A 16,055-nucleotide genomic window follows, 5' to 3' on the forward strand; every position below is an offset into this window, starting at 1 on the left:
AGACATCTATAACTTTCAAAGGTGTTAAAAGGGGTTGGTGACCCCAGAGAAAGGACCACTGCATTAAGATAAGCTATCATTCCTGGGCGGGGTGGCTCACGCCCGTAATCCCAGCACTTTGGGAGGCCGAGGCGGGAGGATCACTTGAGGCCAGGGGTTGGAGAAGATCAGCTATCCTGTGCCACGTGGAACCGCGCGGCGCTGGCTTCCCGGCTCCCCTGGCCTGGGGCTGTGCTCCCGGCGCCCTCCCGAGCAGTCCTCCGAGGCGCGGCCCCAGCAGGGGTCGCTACTCCGCCGCCTCCGCGCCCACGCCCCGCCCGGCCCGCTCGGGACGCGCCGGCGCCGGCGGAAGGGGCGGAGCTGGGGGAGGGGCGGCCAGAGGCCTGCTGTCGGCGCGGCGACGGAGAGGGACGAGCGGCCCTGCGGTCCAGGTGAGTGCGCCCCTGCTGGCGCGCCGCGCCGCGCCTGGGCCCTCGCCCCGCTGCTGCCTCGCCCCGCGCACTTACGAAACTGGAGCGGGAGCCCCTCCGCCCGCCCACGCCCCTGCCCGGTCTCCGCGTGAGTCCCCGTGGTTCTGACGAACCCCGCCAGCCTTGGGACGCCCCCCATGCCGGGGGCCGCACAGGGGCTGGGGGGAATGGGTGGGGTAAGCCTGGCTGTCCCTGGACCCAGTCGCTCCTGCTGGCTCCCAACGCAGACCGGGAACACAGAGACGTAGTTGTCCGGTTTCGTTTGACCTTGGGAAGCCGGGAAGGTGCACAGCCCGCCGGGGTGGGGAGGGAGCGAGGGGAACCCGACCCTGTCTCGGCCGGCAGCCTCTGAGGTCTGCAGAAGGAAGGGGGTTTTAGCAGCAATAGACCGCAAAGCGTTTAGAGCAAGTTCTTCATCTTACGGAGCAGTGAACAGGCTCAGGAACGTGGAGTGGTTCCCAGCGTCAAGCAGGTCAAGGACAGCATTGCCTCTGTATCCCAGACATTGCTTTTCTTATAGTCTTCCGTTATTTTGTACCTCTCCTGAAGATATCACCCGAGGCCTCCTGTGGGCTGCTTGTTGTGATCAGCCCCCCTAGTCATGTTCACACAGCTGCCAGAGACACCTTTCAAATTGCACTTTTACCACTTCCCTACTTAAGGTCTTTCGATGGCTCCCGTGCTGTCTGGGTCAGGTCCACACTTTTGATGTATGAGGGCCTCGGAGATCTAGCCCCTTGCCCATCAACCCATCTTTGTGTGTTTTGTGGTTCATTCTAGTGCACCAGTCCTGAGCTACTTTCATGCCACAAGTCTTTAATTAAGCACTTAACATGTGCCAGACAGTCTGGGCACTTGGAATTCAGCAGAGGAAAAAAATAAGAAGATTGCTCCTCTTATGGAATTTATATTCTAGTGGGGGAAACAGGCAAACAAACAAAACACCCAGTAAATTATATAATAGGACAGCAGGTGATAAATGCTATGGGGAAATGAAAGTAGAGCAGGGTAAGGGGAATTTAGAGCACAAGGTGGAGTAAATAAATAGAGTTGGAATGGGTAGGCCTCATTGAGGTGACATTCGAGTTAAGACTGGAAGGAAGCAAGGAGTTCCCCATGTGAATGTCTGAGGTAAGAGTGTTGTTCCAGACACAGCTGGAACAAAGGTCCCTACCCTGAAATGTGCCTGTGTGTGAGGAGCACAAAGGAGGCCAGTGTGGCTGGAGCTGAGCGAACAAGGATGAGTTTGGAGATGAAATGGGGCGGTCAAATCATGTAGAGCCTGTGGACTGTGGTAGGGACTTTGCCTTTCTCTGAGTGCTTTTGTAGGGTTTTGAGCAAAGGAGTGACATCGTGTGAATTACTTTTTAAAAGATTCACTCTTGCTAACAGCCTTTGTAGCAACCCTAGTGATAGATGATGGTGGCCTGAATCTGTGGTAGCAGTGGAAGTGGCGAGACTCTGGACATATTTTAAAAATACAGCCAGGCCGGGTGCGGTGGCTCACACCTGTAATCCTAGCACTCTGGGAGGCCGAGGCGGGTGGATTGTTTGAGCTCAGGAGTTCGAGACCAGCCTGAGCAAGAGCGAGACCCCGTCTCTACCAAAAATAGAAAAAATTAACCGGGCATGGTGGCGCATGCCTGTAGTCCCAGCTACTCGGGAGGCTGAGGCAGGAGGATCGCTTGAGCCCAGGAGTTTGAGGTTGCTGTGAGTGAGGCTGACACCATGGCACTCTAGCCAGGGCAACATAGTGAGACTGTCTCAAAAAAAAAAAAAAAAAAAAAGAATACAGCCAACATGATTTTCTGACAGATATGGATATGCAGGATAAACTCAAGAATGATGAGCTTTTGTTCTCAGCAATTAGAAAGATGGAGCTACCATTAACTGAGATGAGGAAGGCTGCAGGTGGAGCAGGTTTGGGGTTGGAGCTGTATCAGGAGTCTGCTTTTGGACGATTAAATTTGTGGTGCCTATTATGCACCCACGTGAAGATGTCAGATAGGTAGTTGGATATTGTGTTGGGTGTCCCCAGGTTTGTTGACTCACTAAGAGAACTCACAGAACTCAGCATATAATCATACTCACAGCTGTGATTTATTACCGCGAAAGGACACAGAGCAAAACAAGCAAAGGGAAAAGCTGCATGGGACAAATCTGGAGGAAACCAGACTGGGCACAGTCTTTTAAGATTCCTCTCCCAGTGGAGTCACAGAATGCTTAATCTCCCCGGCAACACATTGTGACAAGACATGTGAGGTGTCTATTAGGAAAGCTCATTAGACACTAAGTGCCCTGGGCTTTTATTGGAGGCTAATCATGTAGGCACCCTCTGCCTAGAACCTAACAAAATTTCAGACTCCAAAAAGCAAGCAGATATTCAGCATAAAAGCACATTATTAGTATGAGCAGTTTTCGTATAGAGAGCCACTCCTATCAGCTCTGGGAATGGTGGGGAATGGAGTAAGTCTAATTTCCCAGACACCAAGCAAGGGCCAACCTTGCAAGCAAGCTTTCTTAAGGATAGCGATCTCGGGCCTGCTTTGTTAACTCTTTTCTGCACAAGTCTGGAATTTGGGAGAAGGTTCTGGAATGGGGATATAGATCAGAGTTGGCCTATAGGTAGAATTTGAAGCCATGGAAATGTTTGGTGTCTTGATATGCATTTGTCAAAACTAACTACTGTGCTTAAGAGCTGAGCTAGATGAAGTGAATGTAGAAGAGAAGAGGACCAAAGACTGAGCGTGGGGGCCCTCCAGCGTTAACACGTCAGGGAGAAGAGAAGGAAGCAGCAAAGAAGTCTTGAGAAGTAGCAGCACTGGAGAGGTAGGAAGAAAACCAAGAGTAAGGTGTCCTGGAAGCTGAGGGAAAAGGAGGGGAGTGATCAGTTTTCTCAAGTGCTGCTGAGACGTTAAATGAAATGAGTACTAACAAACGATCTTTTGGATTTAGAAAATCAAAGGAGAGGAATTGAGAGTATAGACACGCTTTTGAGAAGTCTTGTAAAGAGGAGCAAGAAAAGAGGTAGTAGCTGGGGAGGAGAGTGGGTAATAGAATTAAGAAGATTGTTTATTTGCTTGCTTTTGAATGAGAGAAAAATAACAGTGGATGGTTATTCCAACAGCTGATGGAATGGTCCATTAGAAAGCAAAAAATTGCTGTTGTAACTTGCTGTTTCCCCATACATGGGTCAGTTTCAGGTCACCTTTGCTATCAGGACTCCCCATAGGCCTCCTTGCTCTGGGCTCCAGCTTGTGTAGGGTCTAAGTCTCCTCTGGACCTGCTTTCACTTGTGTTTTCTGACAGCCAGTTGCCCACATTGTGCTTAAATGGTAGTTTCTTTAGTACAGGGGCTGTGTGTTTTATACCTGCACCTAGCCAGGCACTTGACATGTGTGGGCAAATGAGTGCAGGTGGATGTAGTAGTGGATAGAATGCTCATTTTCTGTCTAGAAAATGAATCTGCAACTATTCGCTGGTTTTTGTATGTGCTGAGAAGATTGGTGATGAGGGTGAAGGATAGGGCATAATCTGTGCCCTGTTACTACCCTTAGGGTTTGGGAGATAAGAACAGTCCACCTGAACTAATTAGGAAGCCACAAAAGACAGTGTTAGTGTGACCAGAGTCTGGGAAAGGGAGTGTGATGCATGGGTTGGTGGAGGAGGAGAGTGAGGCTTGTGTGGAGTCTGGAAGAAGCGGGGTGGGGGGGGGGAATGGAGCTTGCCAAGAGGACAGAAACTTTTTCAATAGTAGAATCCTTTTTACCCCCAAATAAACTGTAAGGAGCCCAGTATTCAACAGCACTGCTTTAAGTAAAGCGTTAGCTCCCTCCTCTGGCACCCCCACTCTCAGGTTGGGGGGGCTTCTGTGACCAGTTTCAAAGTTCTGACACAGAACCTGGGTTCTCAGATGCCTTCCCTTGTGGCCCTGACCGTCTACTGCTAACATCTACAAATGGTCTTCGTCTCCAACAAAAATTAGGTTAGTGTTTTCTCAGTGTTATGTTTTTCACAAATTTTATGTAAACTTCCAGCATTTGCCAGTGTTTGCCTGCTAGAAAGTGAAGACAAAGAGAGGTAGCTAATAAACACAAAGGTGATACTTGGCTTGACGTTTTGGTATGTTTGTTGTGTTTACATGTGAATATGATTTTAAATAGTTACTTTTTGCTAGTAAAGGTTTCCTAATGTGAGTAAATGTAACTCCTACTGAGTTATGTCTCTGTTGCAGAGAGAAGCATCATATCCAGGCATTCCTCAAAGGAAACAATGGTGTGATATAAAAGTAGGACTTTTGGATGGAGAATGTGGGCACCCAGGGACTAATACAGAGACAGTACTTCCCACCCTTAGCTATGGGCACTTCCCTCCCTCACCCAGGGTGTGTCTTCTTAGGATTTCTTCTGTGATAGTTCTTGCCACTCATACCCCTGAAATTCGGTTATTTTTGATATTGCAGTAGGTGAAAGTTAGCTTTTGTTCAAGAAAAAATGAGAAAATAAATGTCATGGTATGGCAGAAAGAGCACTGAACTTAGAGTCAAGAGACTGACTGGCAAGCTTCAACTTTGGAGTTAGGATGCCTGGCAACTGTGTGGCCTTGTAACTAAGATGGGCTTGTTAGAAGGAGTAAATGACTTAATATGTGTAGAGCAGTGCCTGACCCGTACTAAAAACTATAATCCTTGAGAAGACTTGACACTGGAATCCCAGCTCTGTTATTTTCTAGCTGTGTGACTTAGCCGATACTTAAATTGCTCCAAGTCTTATTTGTACTTATCTGGAAAGTGAGGGACCTGCACAAAGTCATCCCTGAGAGGCTGCCCTTTTCATCTCCACAGACACATGTGGCTCTGGGAGGGGAGTGCTGCCAATTGGGTGGAACGTGCGACCAGATCCTAAGCTCCAAGGCCTACATATGGCCTTTGGCATCATAGCTGATAGCAAAAACTAACTTGCTAAAATCACCTAGACCAGTGTTTTCAAACTTTTCTTCAGTTATCCACAGTAAACACATTTTACATGGTAGCCCAGTGTGTATATGTAATTGTAACAAAAGTTTCATGAAGCAGTATTTACTCTTGCTGTAAGTGATACACTGTAATATTTTCTATATTCTTCAGTTCTAGTTTTTAAAAAGTAAAAATTTTAATAATGAATCTAGAATTTAGGACCAACACAGACTTCTAAGGCTGATGATAAGAGAGCTCTGACCACTTATGGCTAACCTTCCTGTATGTTTTGTGTGGTTGGGAAGGTATGAGAGGCTCTGCTTATGAGTGAATTATTTTTCTTAAAATTTTACACTTTGAAGGATCTATGCCAAAATATTGACAGTGGTTATAATAGAGTGGGTTATGGGTGGTTTGAATTTCCTTTATATTTTTTCTAATTCTCTCCAGTGAAAATATGCTTAGTTATGACTTTTTGGGGGACATTTAATATAAATGTATCATTAATGCCCCTGATATTCAGATAAGACTACTGGTTCCCAGCACTGGGCCACAGGCCTGTCTGTACCAGTCTGGTAAAGTTTTCCCAGGTCCATAATGGGAAAAAGAAAACAACAGTTGGCTTCTTATAATGCTAAATGTATTCAATTTAGAGAAGTTCAATTCTGAGATTATGTCCTTCCTACTCTTTGGGCATTGAAATTTTTTTTTTTTTTTTGAGACAGAGTCTCACTGTGTTACCGGGGCTAGAGTGCCGTGGCGTCAGCCTAGCTGACAGCAACCTCAAACTCCTGGGCTCAAGCAATCCTTCTGCCTCAGCCTCCCGAGTAGCTGGGACTACAGGCATGCGCCACCGTGCCTGGCTAATTTTTTCTATATATTTTTAGTTGTCCGATTAATTGCTTTCTATTTTTAGTAGAGATGGGGTCTCGCTCTTGCTCAGGCTGGTTTCGAACTCCTGAGCTCAAACAATCCGCCCGCCTCGGCCTCCCAGAGAGCTAGGATTACAGGCGTGAGCCACCGCGCCCGGCCTCAGTATATGAAATTTAAGTTTCTTTCTATTAATAAGTATTCATTCTCTATTAAATTAGAAAATGTATAAAAGTAATTTTTGACAACATTTATCTTGAGGGTACTTCAGGTAGTTTCTAGAAATTATTTTAGAGTACTCTGGATTTTATAGCATTTAAAAATTATTTCAAATTATAGTTCTGTTGAAAAACAGTCCTTAAATTGAATCTGCCTTACTTCTCTATTAAGATTTAGACTGGGGTCCCAACAGTGGTGAAATAATAAGAGTTGAGCTTTCGTTGTCCATTCATGCCAGGAATATAAAGCCTAAAATGTTAAATATAAGTTAGAAATTGCTCTGTGTTTTAGAGTGTGCCATACAGATAATTACTGTTGTCTGCTTTGTGATTAATGGAAAGTAGGAAGAAAAAATCATGAGAATCATTATCAAAGAAATCAGTCTTAAGGTATAACCTTGGCAGAAAGGAAAGTCATATGCTGACTCAAGGTAGGAAGATACTGACTATATGGAAACCCTTCTCTCATTACCAAATCCTGGTTTCTAAAACCATCTTACTTGGGGAGGTCTACCACCATCATAATAAGATGGTTTCTGCTGCATTTGAGGTAACTATAAGAATTGATTGTTCACTGGCATGTTAGCATTTCAGTGCCTCAGAAAATAGTTACCTAGTTTATCTCCAGAGTCTCCAGGCCCCTTCTCTGCTAGCCAATACCTCAGTTAAACAGTGGAAAAGAAATATAAAAGGAGGTAGAATGTAGATCTGGTCCAATTTGCTCATTGTTAGCTCTGATTTGCTGTGGTTGGTGGTTGAAATAAAGTTTGGAGATTCACTCTGGGTTTTATGAAGTCATGATCTAATGTCCTTCCTTGGCAAAGTCAATATTGCAAAGATGTAACTTAAGTTAATAAACAGTCTTACAGTCTTCTCTCCAGATTTTTTCTTTTCTTTTTTTTCTAACAAATCAATGAGAACTAGTGATATTTTTCAGTAGCAATCAATACCCAAAACTACTGAGGGGAAGGAAAAGAGTAAAACCAGTGCCTTCATGCATGTTAGTATCTCATTGGACCCTCACGACAACAACTCTATGAGCCAATAAGCACGTTAATTGCAGCTAGAAGACTCACCATTGCCATAGTGTATGGCCCTTGGTACGTGCAGACCCATATGGCTTTTTTTTTTTTTGACACTCAAATCTCTTTTATTGGGGGGGGAAATGGGCCTCTTGGGGGTGGGCCAGGGGCCCTCACTGCACAGCTTGTTCATTGGCGCTGCTTCCCGTCATATGGCTTTTTGTAGGGGAACATAAGTGCAGTACTAGATATAAAATGTTCGTGGTGTGTATGGTTTATGTTGTAAGAATGCCATACTGCACTTGTGAGATAAAACTGATTTATTATCTGTTTCAGGTTATATGCACCATGGCTATGACTAATGTCAGATTGCTTGCTGGTGTTTTAAGAAAGCCAGATGCCTGGATTGGACTCTGGGGTGTGCTCCGAGGGACACCTTCTTCACATAAACTCTGTGCTTCCTGGAATCAATATTTGTATTTTTCAAGTACTGAGTTAAATGCATCAAATTATAAAACACTTTTCCATAATATTTTCTCACTGAGACTCCCAGGGCTTTTAATATCTCCAGAGTATGTTTTTCCATTTTCCATAAGACTCAAAGGTAGTATAAGTTCTAAAAAATCCACTAAAAAGTCTCCACAAAAAGTAGAAGATGAAGAGGACTCTGACGCAGAGCAGGATGACGACGAAATGAGTGAGACAGAAGAGGAGCTCGAGGATGACCCTAGTGTGGTCAAAGACTATAAAGACCTGGAAAAAGTGGTGCCATCTTTTCGGTATGATGTCATCCTGAAGACAGGCCTAGATGTTGGGAGAAAGTGAGTCCTATATGCATTTTATTATATAATAAAATCACTATTATATAATTTTTGTATATAAAAATAAAAGTAGTATTGTTTGCAGCATTGCAAATCACTCTCGCCCATATTGTGATGAAGAATAACCAGATATGAAAGGACCTTATAGGTAATCTCTTCCAATTATTTCATTTTATAGATGAGAGCACTGATTTCCAAAGGAGTCAGGTGACTGCCTGCAAATCCTATGTATCATATTATTTCCTTGAACCCAAGACACAGTTGACTGTAAGATGAGCCACTGATTTAATAACAGCTTCTTGAGGAGAAAAGGAATCACCATATTAGATGTACATAGCAAGCATAAAATGCGCCTGGATTTCACAAATGCTACAATGTGAGAAGGTACCTCTTAGAATCAATAGAAAGAGTATGAGGTGGTGGTTAAGAAGGCAGGCTTTAGAGCCATACTACTGGGGTTTCAATCCTGGTTCTGTGTGCGACTTTGGGCAAGTCACTTAAACTCTCTGTGTCTCAGTTTCCCCATCTGTAAAATGGGGGTAGTAACTTATTTTTGAGGGTGGATGCTAGGATTAAATGAGTATGTATCTATCTAAAGCACTTAAAACAACATCTGACGCGTAGTAGGTACTACATATGTTGGCTATTATCAAGATAATACTGTGTGTTCATGTATAATACATAGAGGTATTAAGTATAGCTTTTAAGGTTTCTTTAATATTCTCATTCTCTCTCTGGTAGACCAATTATATAAGAATAGTGACCTTCATTGTTCATTCATTCCTTTAAGCAATTGGTGTGTGCATATTGCATACAAGGTAAGAATTGTGGTATGAATAAGTGCAGACATTTCCTTGTGTGATTTGTACCTTTACAACCGAAACTAATTTTTTAATCTGTGAAGTTTAAGAGATTCATAAGGACTTTGAGCCATAGGCCCCCACTCTTGGCATCCTGATAAGGATTTGGTGAATGTTCTCTAAAATCTGGTAAACTCATAAGAGGGCCTCTCCTCTCTCAGAGTTGCAGCTGCTGCTACTGTTATTAAGCCAAACCCTAAATGATAATCACTTGGAGTCAGATTATCAAAAGGGAAGGGCACTGATTTTTGTCTGTATCCTCCCCCTGATCTAGTTGCCCAGTGACTTAAATTCAGAGAGATCAGCAGCTGTCTGATTGAAATTTCTCTAACCTCAGTACAGACTGGCAGAGGCTTTCTTAATGGGCCTTGCCATGTGTGTGTTGCCTGGTTCTTCTCTCAGAGCACAGAGCAGGTGCCTGAGGGGAAGGAAATGCCCACTCACTTTGACAGTCACGAATCACCACAGCCTGGCCATACAGTTTCTGCACTGGGAATCAGGTGGAGCACCCCAGCCCCTGTCCTGAGTGGGACTTAATGTGCATGCCAGACCCCTCTTAAAGCCCCATCTAAACTAACTACACAGTGGTGCTAGCACATCTTGGCAGCAGTTAAGCATCTATTCAGAAGTGACCTTTGTTCTCCCTGTTTTAGATACGTTCTGGGGCAGTTGACTTTCACTTTCGAGTGCCCAAAATGGAGGCTTTGTGAGGAGTCACTGTCATAATAAGCATTTATAGCAAATGCTTTTCTCAAACTTGTGTACAGTTGACTCTTGAACAACATGGGGTTTAAGGGTGCCACCGCCTGCCCCCACGCAACCAAAAAAGCTATGCATAACTTTTGACTCCCTCAGAACTTAACTATGAATAGCCTACTGTGGACCAGAAGCCTTACTGATAATAACCAGTCAATTAACACATCTTTTTTGTGTGTGATATGCTGTATTCTTACAATAAAATAAGCTAGAGAAAAGAAAATGTTAAAATCATAAGGAAGAGAAAACATATTTACTATTCATTAAGTGGAAGTAGATCCTCATAAAGGTCTTCATCCTCCTCGTTTTCATGTTGAGTAGGCTGAGGAGGGGCTGGTCTTCACGTCTCAGGGATGGCAGAGGTGGAAAAAATGCACGTCTGAGTAGACCTGTACAGTTCAAGCACATTGTTCAAGGGTCAGTTGTAATTGTCTTGAATATATTTCTGTATTTTAAAGCACATTGCCTTTTTTTTTAATAGCAAAGTGGAAGATGCATTCTACAAAGGTGAACTCAGGCTGAATGGGGAAAAATTATGGAAGAAAAGCAGAACGGTGAGATATTAAATCTATAATGACAGCCAGATATTTTTGTCTGTTGCTCTGACAGTACTCATTTAAAACGCTGCCCCAAATTTCCCCTCACGCTCCTTACCTTCTCTGAGGTCCTCCGTGGTCCTGGTCAACCTGGTGGGAATCACCAATAGGCTTTAGTCACATAGGCCACTTGTACTTTTTCAATCTTAATGACCTTGTGATGAAGTTTCCCTTTTTTCTTTAAAATTTTAGGATAACCACTGTCAGGACTGACAGAAATCCATTAATTAATGGATTAATTAATGTCATTAATGTTAGCCCCCATGGAATCAGAATAAGTAGATGACAAAGCTGGGTGTGGTGGCACATGCCTTTAATCCCAGTACTTTGGGAGGCTAAGACAGGAGGATTGCTTGAGCTCTGGAGTTCGAGGCTGCAGTGAGCTGCGATTATGCCATTGCACTCCAGCCTAGGTGACAGAGCAAGACCCCATTTCAAAAAAAATTACAAAGAAACATTTGATCCATGTAGAGGTGTTCTTTGGCCTGGTATTATCTGAGCATATGTGTAATTTTATTCAGCTCAGCAGTGCTCACTGAGCACTTAGTTGATACTGTGCTCTGTGTGCAGGGCAGCTATCAAAAAGAAAGTTCTGTATTTTCTGACAGTCCCATAATCAATATTATTGTTAAGTAAAAGAAGTCAGTTACAAGAAAATGTATTTCCAGGATCCACTTTTGTAACAGTAAATCATATGTAAGAATTTTGTCAAGAATATAGTTTTGGCCAGGCACAGTGCCTCGCGCCTGTAATCTTAGCACTTTGGGAGGCCAAGGCAGGAGGATCACTTGAGGCCAGGAGTTCAAGACCAGCCTGGGCAACATAAATCTTATTTCTACTAAAAAATTTTAAGAATCAGCTAGGTATGGTGACATGCGCCTGTCATCCCAGCTACTTGGGAGGCTGAGGTGGGAGGATTGCTTGATCCCAGGAGTTCGGGGCTGCAGTGAGCTACGATCATGCTACAATAGTCTAGCTTGGGTGACAAAGCTAGACTCTGTCTCAAATATATATATATATATATATGTATGTATGTATACATACATACACACTATTTTTTTTGGTAAAAATACATATATGCATACATCTGGAATTAAAACTATTACTATTAGTATTTATCTTTGAGTGGGGCATTATGGGTTATATTAATTTTCTTCATGCTTTCTATTTTCCAATTTCTTATCATGAGTATGTATCACTTTCATAATTGGAAAAAACTGATAGTAAAAGTTAACAAAACACAATAAAAAGAGGTGTAAAACAAAGACCCTTAAAAAGTTTGAAAGACATAAGACATATAAGGTATTAGAAGACATACTCTAACTCTTAGTGTCTCCGAACCAATGTTCCAGAGAAATGAGACACACTTTTGGAGGTTGTTTGTATTTCATTTTCTTTCATATTTCAAAATCCCCTGGGATTGGAGGATCTGAGCTACATCCTGTTGCCCTGGGACCTGGGACAGTGAGATTGTTAGCTGGCATCTGGGGGTGAGCACTGCGGCTTCCTTCAGTCCTTGCTCCCTGAGATTGTACAGGTTCTTGCAGCTGCACAGACAGGAGGGGAACCTCCCTGTGATCGTCTTAGCCCCCAAGTCACAAGGCCCAGGCGATCCTCTGACAGCACTTGAGTGAGGAGGTTCAAACGCAGCTGTGAGCCATTGCTCGGTGAGTGAGCTGCTCGAAGTCAGGTGTTCCACATAGGTGCTTCTCCTCCCTTAATTGCTTTTTCTTGACTAGTCTGCCCTCCTCAGCCACAGTATTCCAAAGACAAGATCTGTTCTTGGAGTAAAGAATGACTACTCCCTGAACACCTGTCTTCTGCTGGGGCCTGATATACAAACCCTGCAGGTCTGTTTCTTTCCCCCTGCTTTGAGATACTGTTAACTGGAGCCTAATTGCTGTTCTTCATTCTGCCTTGGGTGTTCTGCTGTCTCGGCTGTCTTCCAGATTTCTCCTGAGGGTCAGCAAAGGAAGGGGCCAATATTAACACTCGGCTGCCTTGTTACTAGGAGGCCTGGTAGCCATAGAAACTGCAGCTAATGGGAGATTTGAAATGTAGATATTGGGAGCAGCCCCTAATCCCAGGCAGTTTTGCTTTGTGTCTGCTGAAGGACAGGGCCTTGGAGGGGAATAAAGAATGCCTCGCCTTCCTTGGCCTGCCTGGTTGGAGTCTGTGCCTGGCTGTGGGCCCCCAGGGGTCAGGTGCTTGTCTGATGCTGGAACTCTAACCCTGGCTGCATGCAGCTGAGCAAAGCTTTTCTGTGAGCTGCAAACCAGGTGGGACCCAAAGTGTGGTAGGCGCTGGGTAACTGTTGACTTAAACAGTGAGTATGTGGAGCCCAAGTACAGGGATTGAATCCTCCCTAAACTCATATCTTCCTGGGATCAGCTGGGTAACAAAAAAATACCCCTTCCCTATTCTCTGCCCTAGAAAGAGGCTCCCAAAAGAATTTGCTTTTGAGCTACACACTGGCCTGCTCTTTTTTTTTTTTTTTTTGAGACAGATTCTTGCTCTGTTGCCCAGGCTAGAGTGCCGTGGCATCAGCCTAGCTCACAGCAACCTCAAACTCCTGGGCTCAAGCAATCCTCCTGCCTCAGCCTCCCGAGTACCTAAGACTACAGGCATGCACCACGATGCCCAGCTAATTTTTTCTGTTTTTAGTTGCCTGGCTAATTTCTATTGTTTTTTTTTAAGTAGAGAGGTGGGTCTCACTCTTGCTGAGGCTGGTCTTGAACTCCTGAGCTCAAGCAATCCTCCAGCCTCGGCCTCCCAGAGTGCTAGGATTATAGGTGTGAGCCACCATGCCCATCCAGCCTGCTCTTCTTTTAAGGGGCAGATATGCACAGTAGAACTATGAAAGGATACACAAGAAGGGTTGCCTTTTCTGTGTATACCCTTTTGTATTTTCTAAGTTTTGTATCAAATGCATATATTACTTATTAAAATGAATTTTAGCTTATTGCAGTGGTGCATGCCTGTAGTCCTAGCAACTACTCAGGAGGCTGAGGCAGGAGGATCTCTTGAGCCCAAGGCTGTAGTGCACTATTGTTGCACCTGTGAATAGCCACTGTACTCCAGCCTGGGCAACATAGTGAGACCCCCATCTCAAAAAAAAAGAATTTTAATGAAATAAAAATTAAAATAATAAAAGTTATGCCAAAAAAGGTAAAAGAGTTCCCAAGCCTTGTATTTCTGGACATTTTTTTTTTTTTTTAATATCCACACAGGCTGAGGTGGTCATTTTTTAAATTGAACCCAGCAGAACTACAGGAGAATGGAACCCCCCAAATAATGCCTGTGTCAGCCCATCCTTCAAACCCCAGGGGAGAATCAGTCTTGATGCCTAGGTGTGATGTGAGTCTTTCTGTTTCTCAGTCCAGAGGAGGTGGTAGTTAATGGTTTAAAATATGCACCTGCGGGAGTTTAATATCCTGCTACACGGGGCTTCCCACATTGACTAGTGCAGTGTTGCGGCAAGCAGGTATGCATGCCCATGTTGACTGAGTGTTGGGCCTGCAGAGGTCTTGAGTGGGTAAGAGAACAGATAGGGGATTGCCCTGGTGAGATACCCTATGTTTTGACAGTCTGAAGTTACGTCTGTCTCGGAAAAATTAATTGGAAAATAAGGTGAAAGTCAGCGTTTGACACCATGTTTCTTAAACAGAAGCCCTTCAGTAGGCTTTTAAATGGCCCTATGTGCCCATTTAGAGTCAGTAGCCACTCATGGAGTCATGCCCCACCCCACCTTGGATGCTGAGATGCCCCATCACCCCTGGCTGTGCTATAGTAGAAGCAGCAGCATGTGGCAGCTGGGTCCATTTAGTCCCCTCTTGAGTTTCTGGGCAGATGCTCTGAGAGCCTTAGCTGCCTGGTCCAGGTGTCTGTCACGGGCTGTCCACACCCTAGGCACAGGCCCGGGGCTTGGGAGCTGACAGGACTGCCCTAGGGCATGCTTTGCACTAGCTCAATCCAAAGCTCCCTTCAGAGCAACAATAGGTTTGGCCTCAGCCCTTTTAACACACTGAAGCAGCATCCAGCTCTACCCTCTTTTGTGAGTTGAGGCTTGTCTCTCTTGTTGATTATGTGGCATCACTGGGGCCAGCCAACACTGGAAAAGGAGTTTCTTCCATTTCTCTACAGCTGGCATTGTTCCACAGTGACTAATTTCCAGCAAAGTGTCCATCCCCATTTATGTAGCTCATCTGGGTTGAAATCAAGGAGAAGTGTGTATTGGAAATTGTCTTCCCAGTGCATGTAGTTAGTGATCACTGTACTCATATGAAGACTGTGCCCCACTTCCTTTGTCTTTTGCCAGTGTTACCAAAATATTAAATGTGTTTGTTCACATACGTCCTTAAGTCACCTAATCGATGTGAGTATTCGAGCTACTGCACACAGGGACCATCCATGGGCAGCCAGTTGTCTAGGTCTGAAGGACGTCTGCCAGCATTGAGCCCCTGTGTTTGAGGAACCCTCCCAGGGAGGCCCTTCCATGCTGAGGCACTGGAGAGAGGTGACAGTTACAGAGGAGTCAGGGTCTGTCCCACCTGCCCCTCCTCTGGATGGTGATTGCCTGGTAGAAACTCGAAGCAGGAGTGTTTGCATTGGCCTGGGCTTCCCAAAATGTAATAAAGTCTCCATTTGTTTTTAACTTTCAGGTGAAAGTGGGAGATACATTGGATCTTCTCATTGGAGACGATAAAGAAGCAGAAGCGGAGACAGTGATGCGGATTCTCCTGAAAAAAGTGTTTGAAGAGAAGACTGAAAGTGAAAAATACAGAGTGGTGTTACGACGGTGGAAGAAGTTAAGGTTACCTAAGAAGAGTATGTCTAAATAAAGGGATTGCTTTTTAGTGATAAAGCTGCTTTCTAGTGGTGGGGGAAGGGGCCGACTTAAAAGAGCACATTTTTATTAAAATAAAGTTCTCTTACCATTTTTGGAATCTGCTGAGCCATTTTGTGGAATTTGAGATCTATATCTTGGAGACACTTCACTTGGCCTGGGTTTCCCGCCCGGGCTTGATTTGTGCTCCTTTTGACACAATGAGGACATCAGCGTGAGGGCCCTTTTGTCCAGTGAGATATGTGCCGAATTGAACTAAGCCCAGAGAGGGTTTTAATGACTTGCCTGCTGTTTCCCACATAAACTACCTCAGGATTCATTGTAAAATAAACCAGCCTTCTTGTTTCTTAGTGTTCTTGTTTAAATTTTTTCCCTGTCTGGGCTGGGAGGCCAGCTTCCCTGGGTTCAGGCATCTTAAGACAAAACCAAGCAAAGTCAAGGTCACCCTTCAGACAGGGGAGAAGCACTGGGAGAGCCCTTTCCCCCAGCTACCCTTCTTTTTTTTTTTTTTTGAGACAGAGTCTCACTCTGTTGCCCTGGCTAGAGTGCCATGGCGTCAGCCTAGCTCACAGCACCTCAGACTCCTGGGCTCAAGCGATCCTTCTGCCTCAGTCTCCCGAGTAGCTGGGACTACAGGCATGC

General features: G+C 44.6%; 1 protein-coding gene across 1 annotated transcript; it reads left to right on the plus strand.

The window, feature by feature from the left end:
* The first annotated feature begins 385 nt into the window (after nucleotides 1–385).
* LOC105815953 (chromosome unknown open reading frame, human C6orf203) lies at nucleotides 386–15,513 on the plus strand. Its single transcript, XM_012651237.1, has 4 exons — nucleotides 386–431; nucleotides 7,871–8,355; nucleotides 10,453–10,525; nucleotides 15,229–15,513. The coding sequence occupies exons 2-4, from the start codon at nucleotides 7,883–7,885 to the stop codon at nucleotides 15,406–15,408; spliced, it is 726 nt and encodes a 241-aa protein (XP_012506691.1). The 5' UTR covers nucleotides 386–431; nucleotides 7,871–7,882; the 3' UTR covers nucleotides 15,409–15,513.
* Nucleotides 15,514–16,055: the final 542 nt, after the last annotated feature.

This window comes from Propithecus coquereli, unplaced genomic scaffold (genome assembly GCF_000956105.1).
Source record: "Propithecus coquereli isolate 6110/MARCELLA unplaced genomic scaffold, Pcoq_1.0 Scaffold35, whole genome shotgun sequence".
In the NCBI taxonomy this organism is placed as follows: Eukaryota; Metazoa; Chordata; class Mammalia; order Primates; family Indriidae; genus Propithecus; species Propithecus coquereli.

Bases quoted from the DNA above. Each gene is read 5' to 3' on its own strand.
- LOC105815953 (XM_012651237.1), top strand. From the start codon at position 7,883: ATGGCTATGACTAATGTCAGATTGCTTGCTGGTGTTTTAAGAAAGCCA. The intron at 8,356-10,452 runs GTGAGTCCTATA...TTTTTTTAATAG, and splicing joins GGCCTAGATGTTGGGAGAAA to CAAAGTGGAAGATGCATTCT. The intron at 10,526-15,228 runs GTGAGATATTAA...TTTAACTTTCAG, and splicing joins TATGGAAGAAAAGCAGAACG to GTGAAAGTGGGAGATACATT.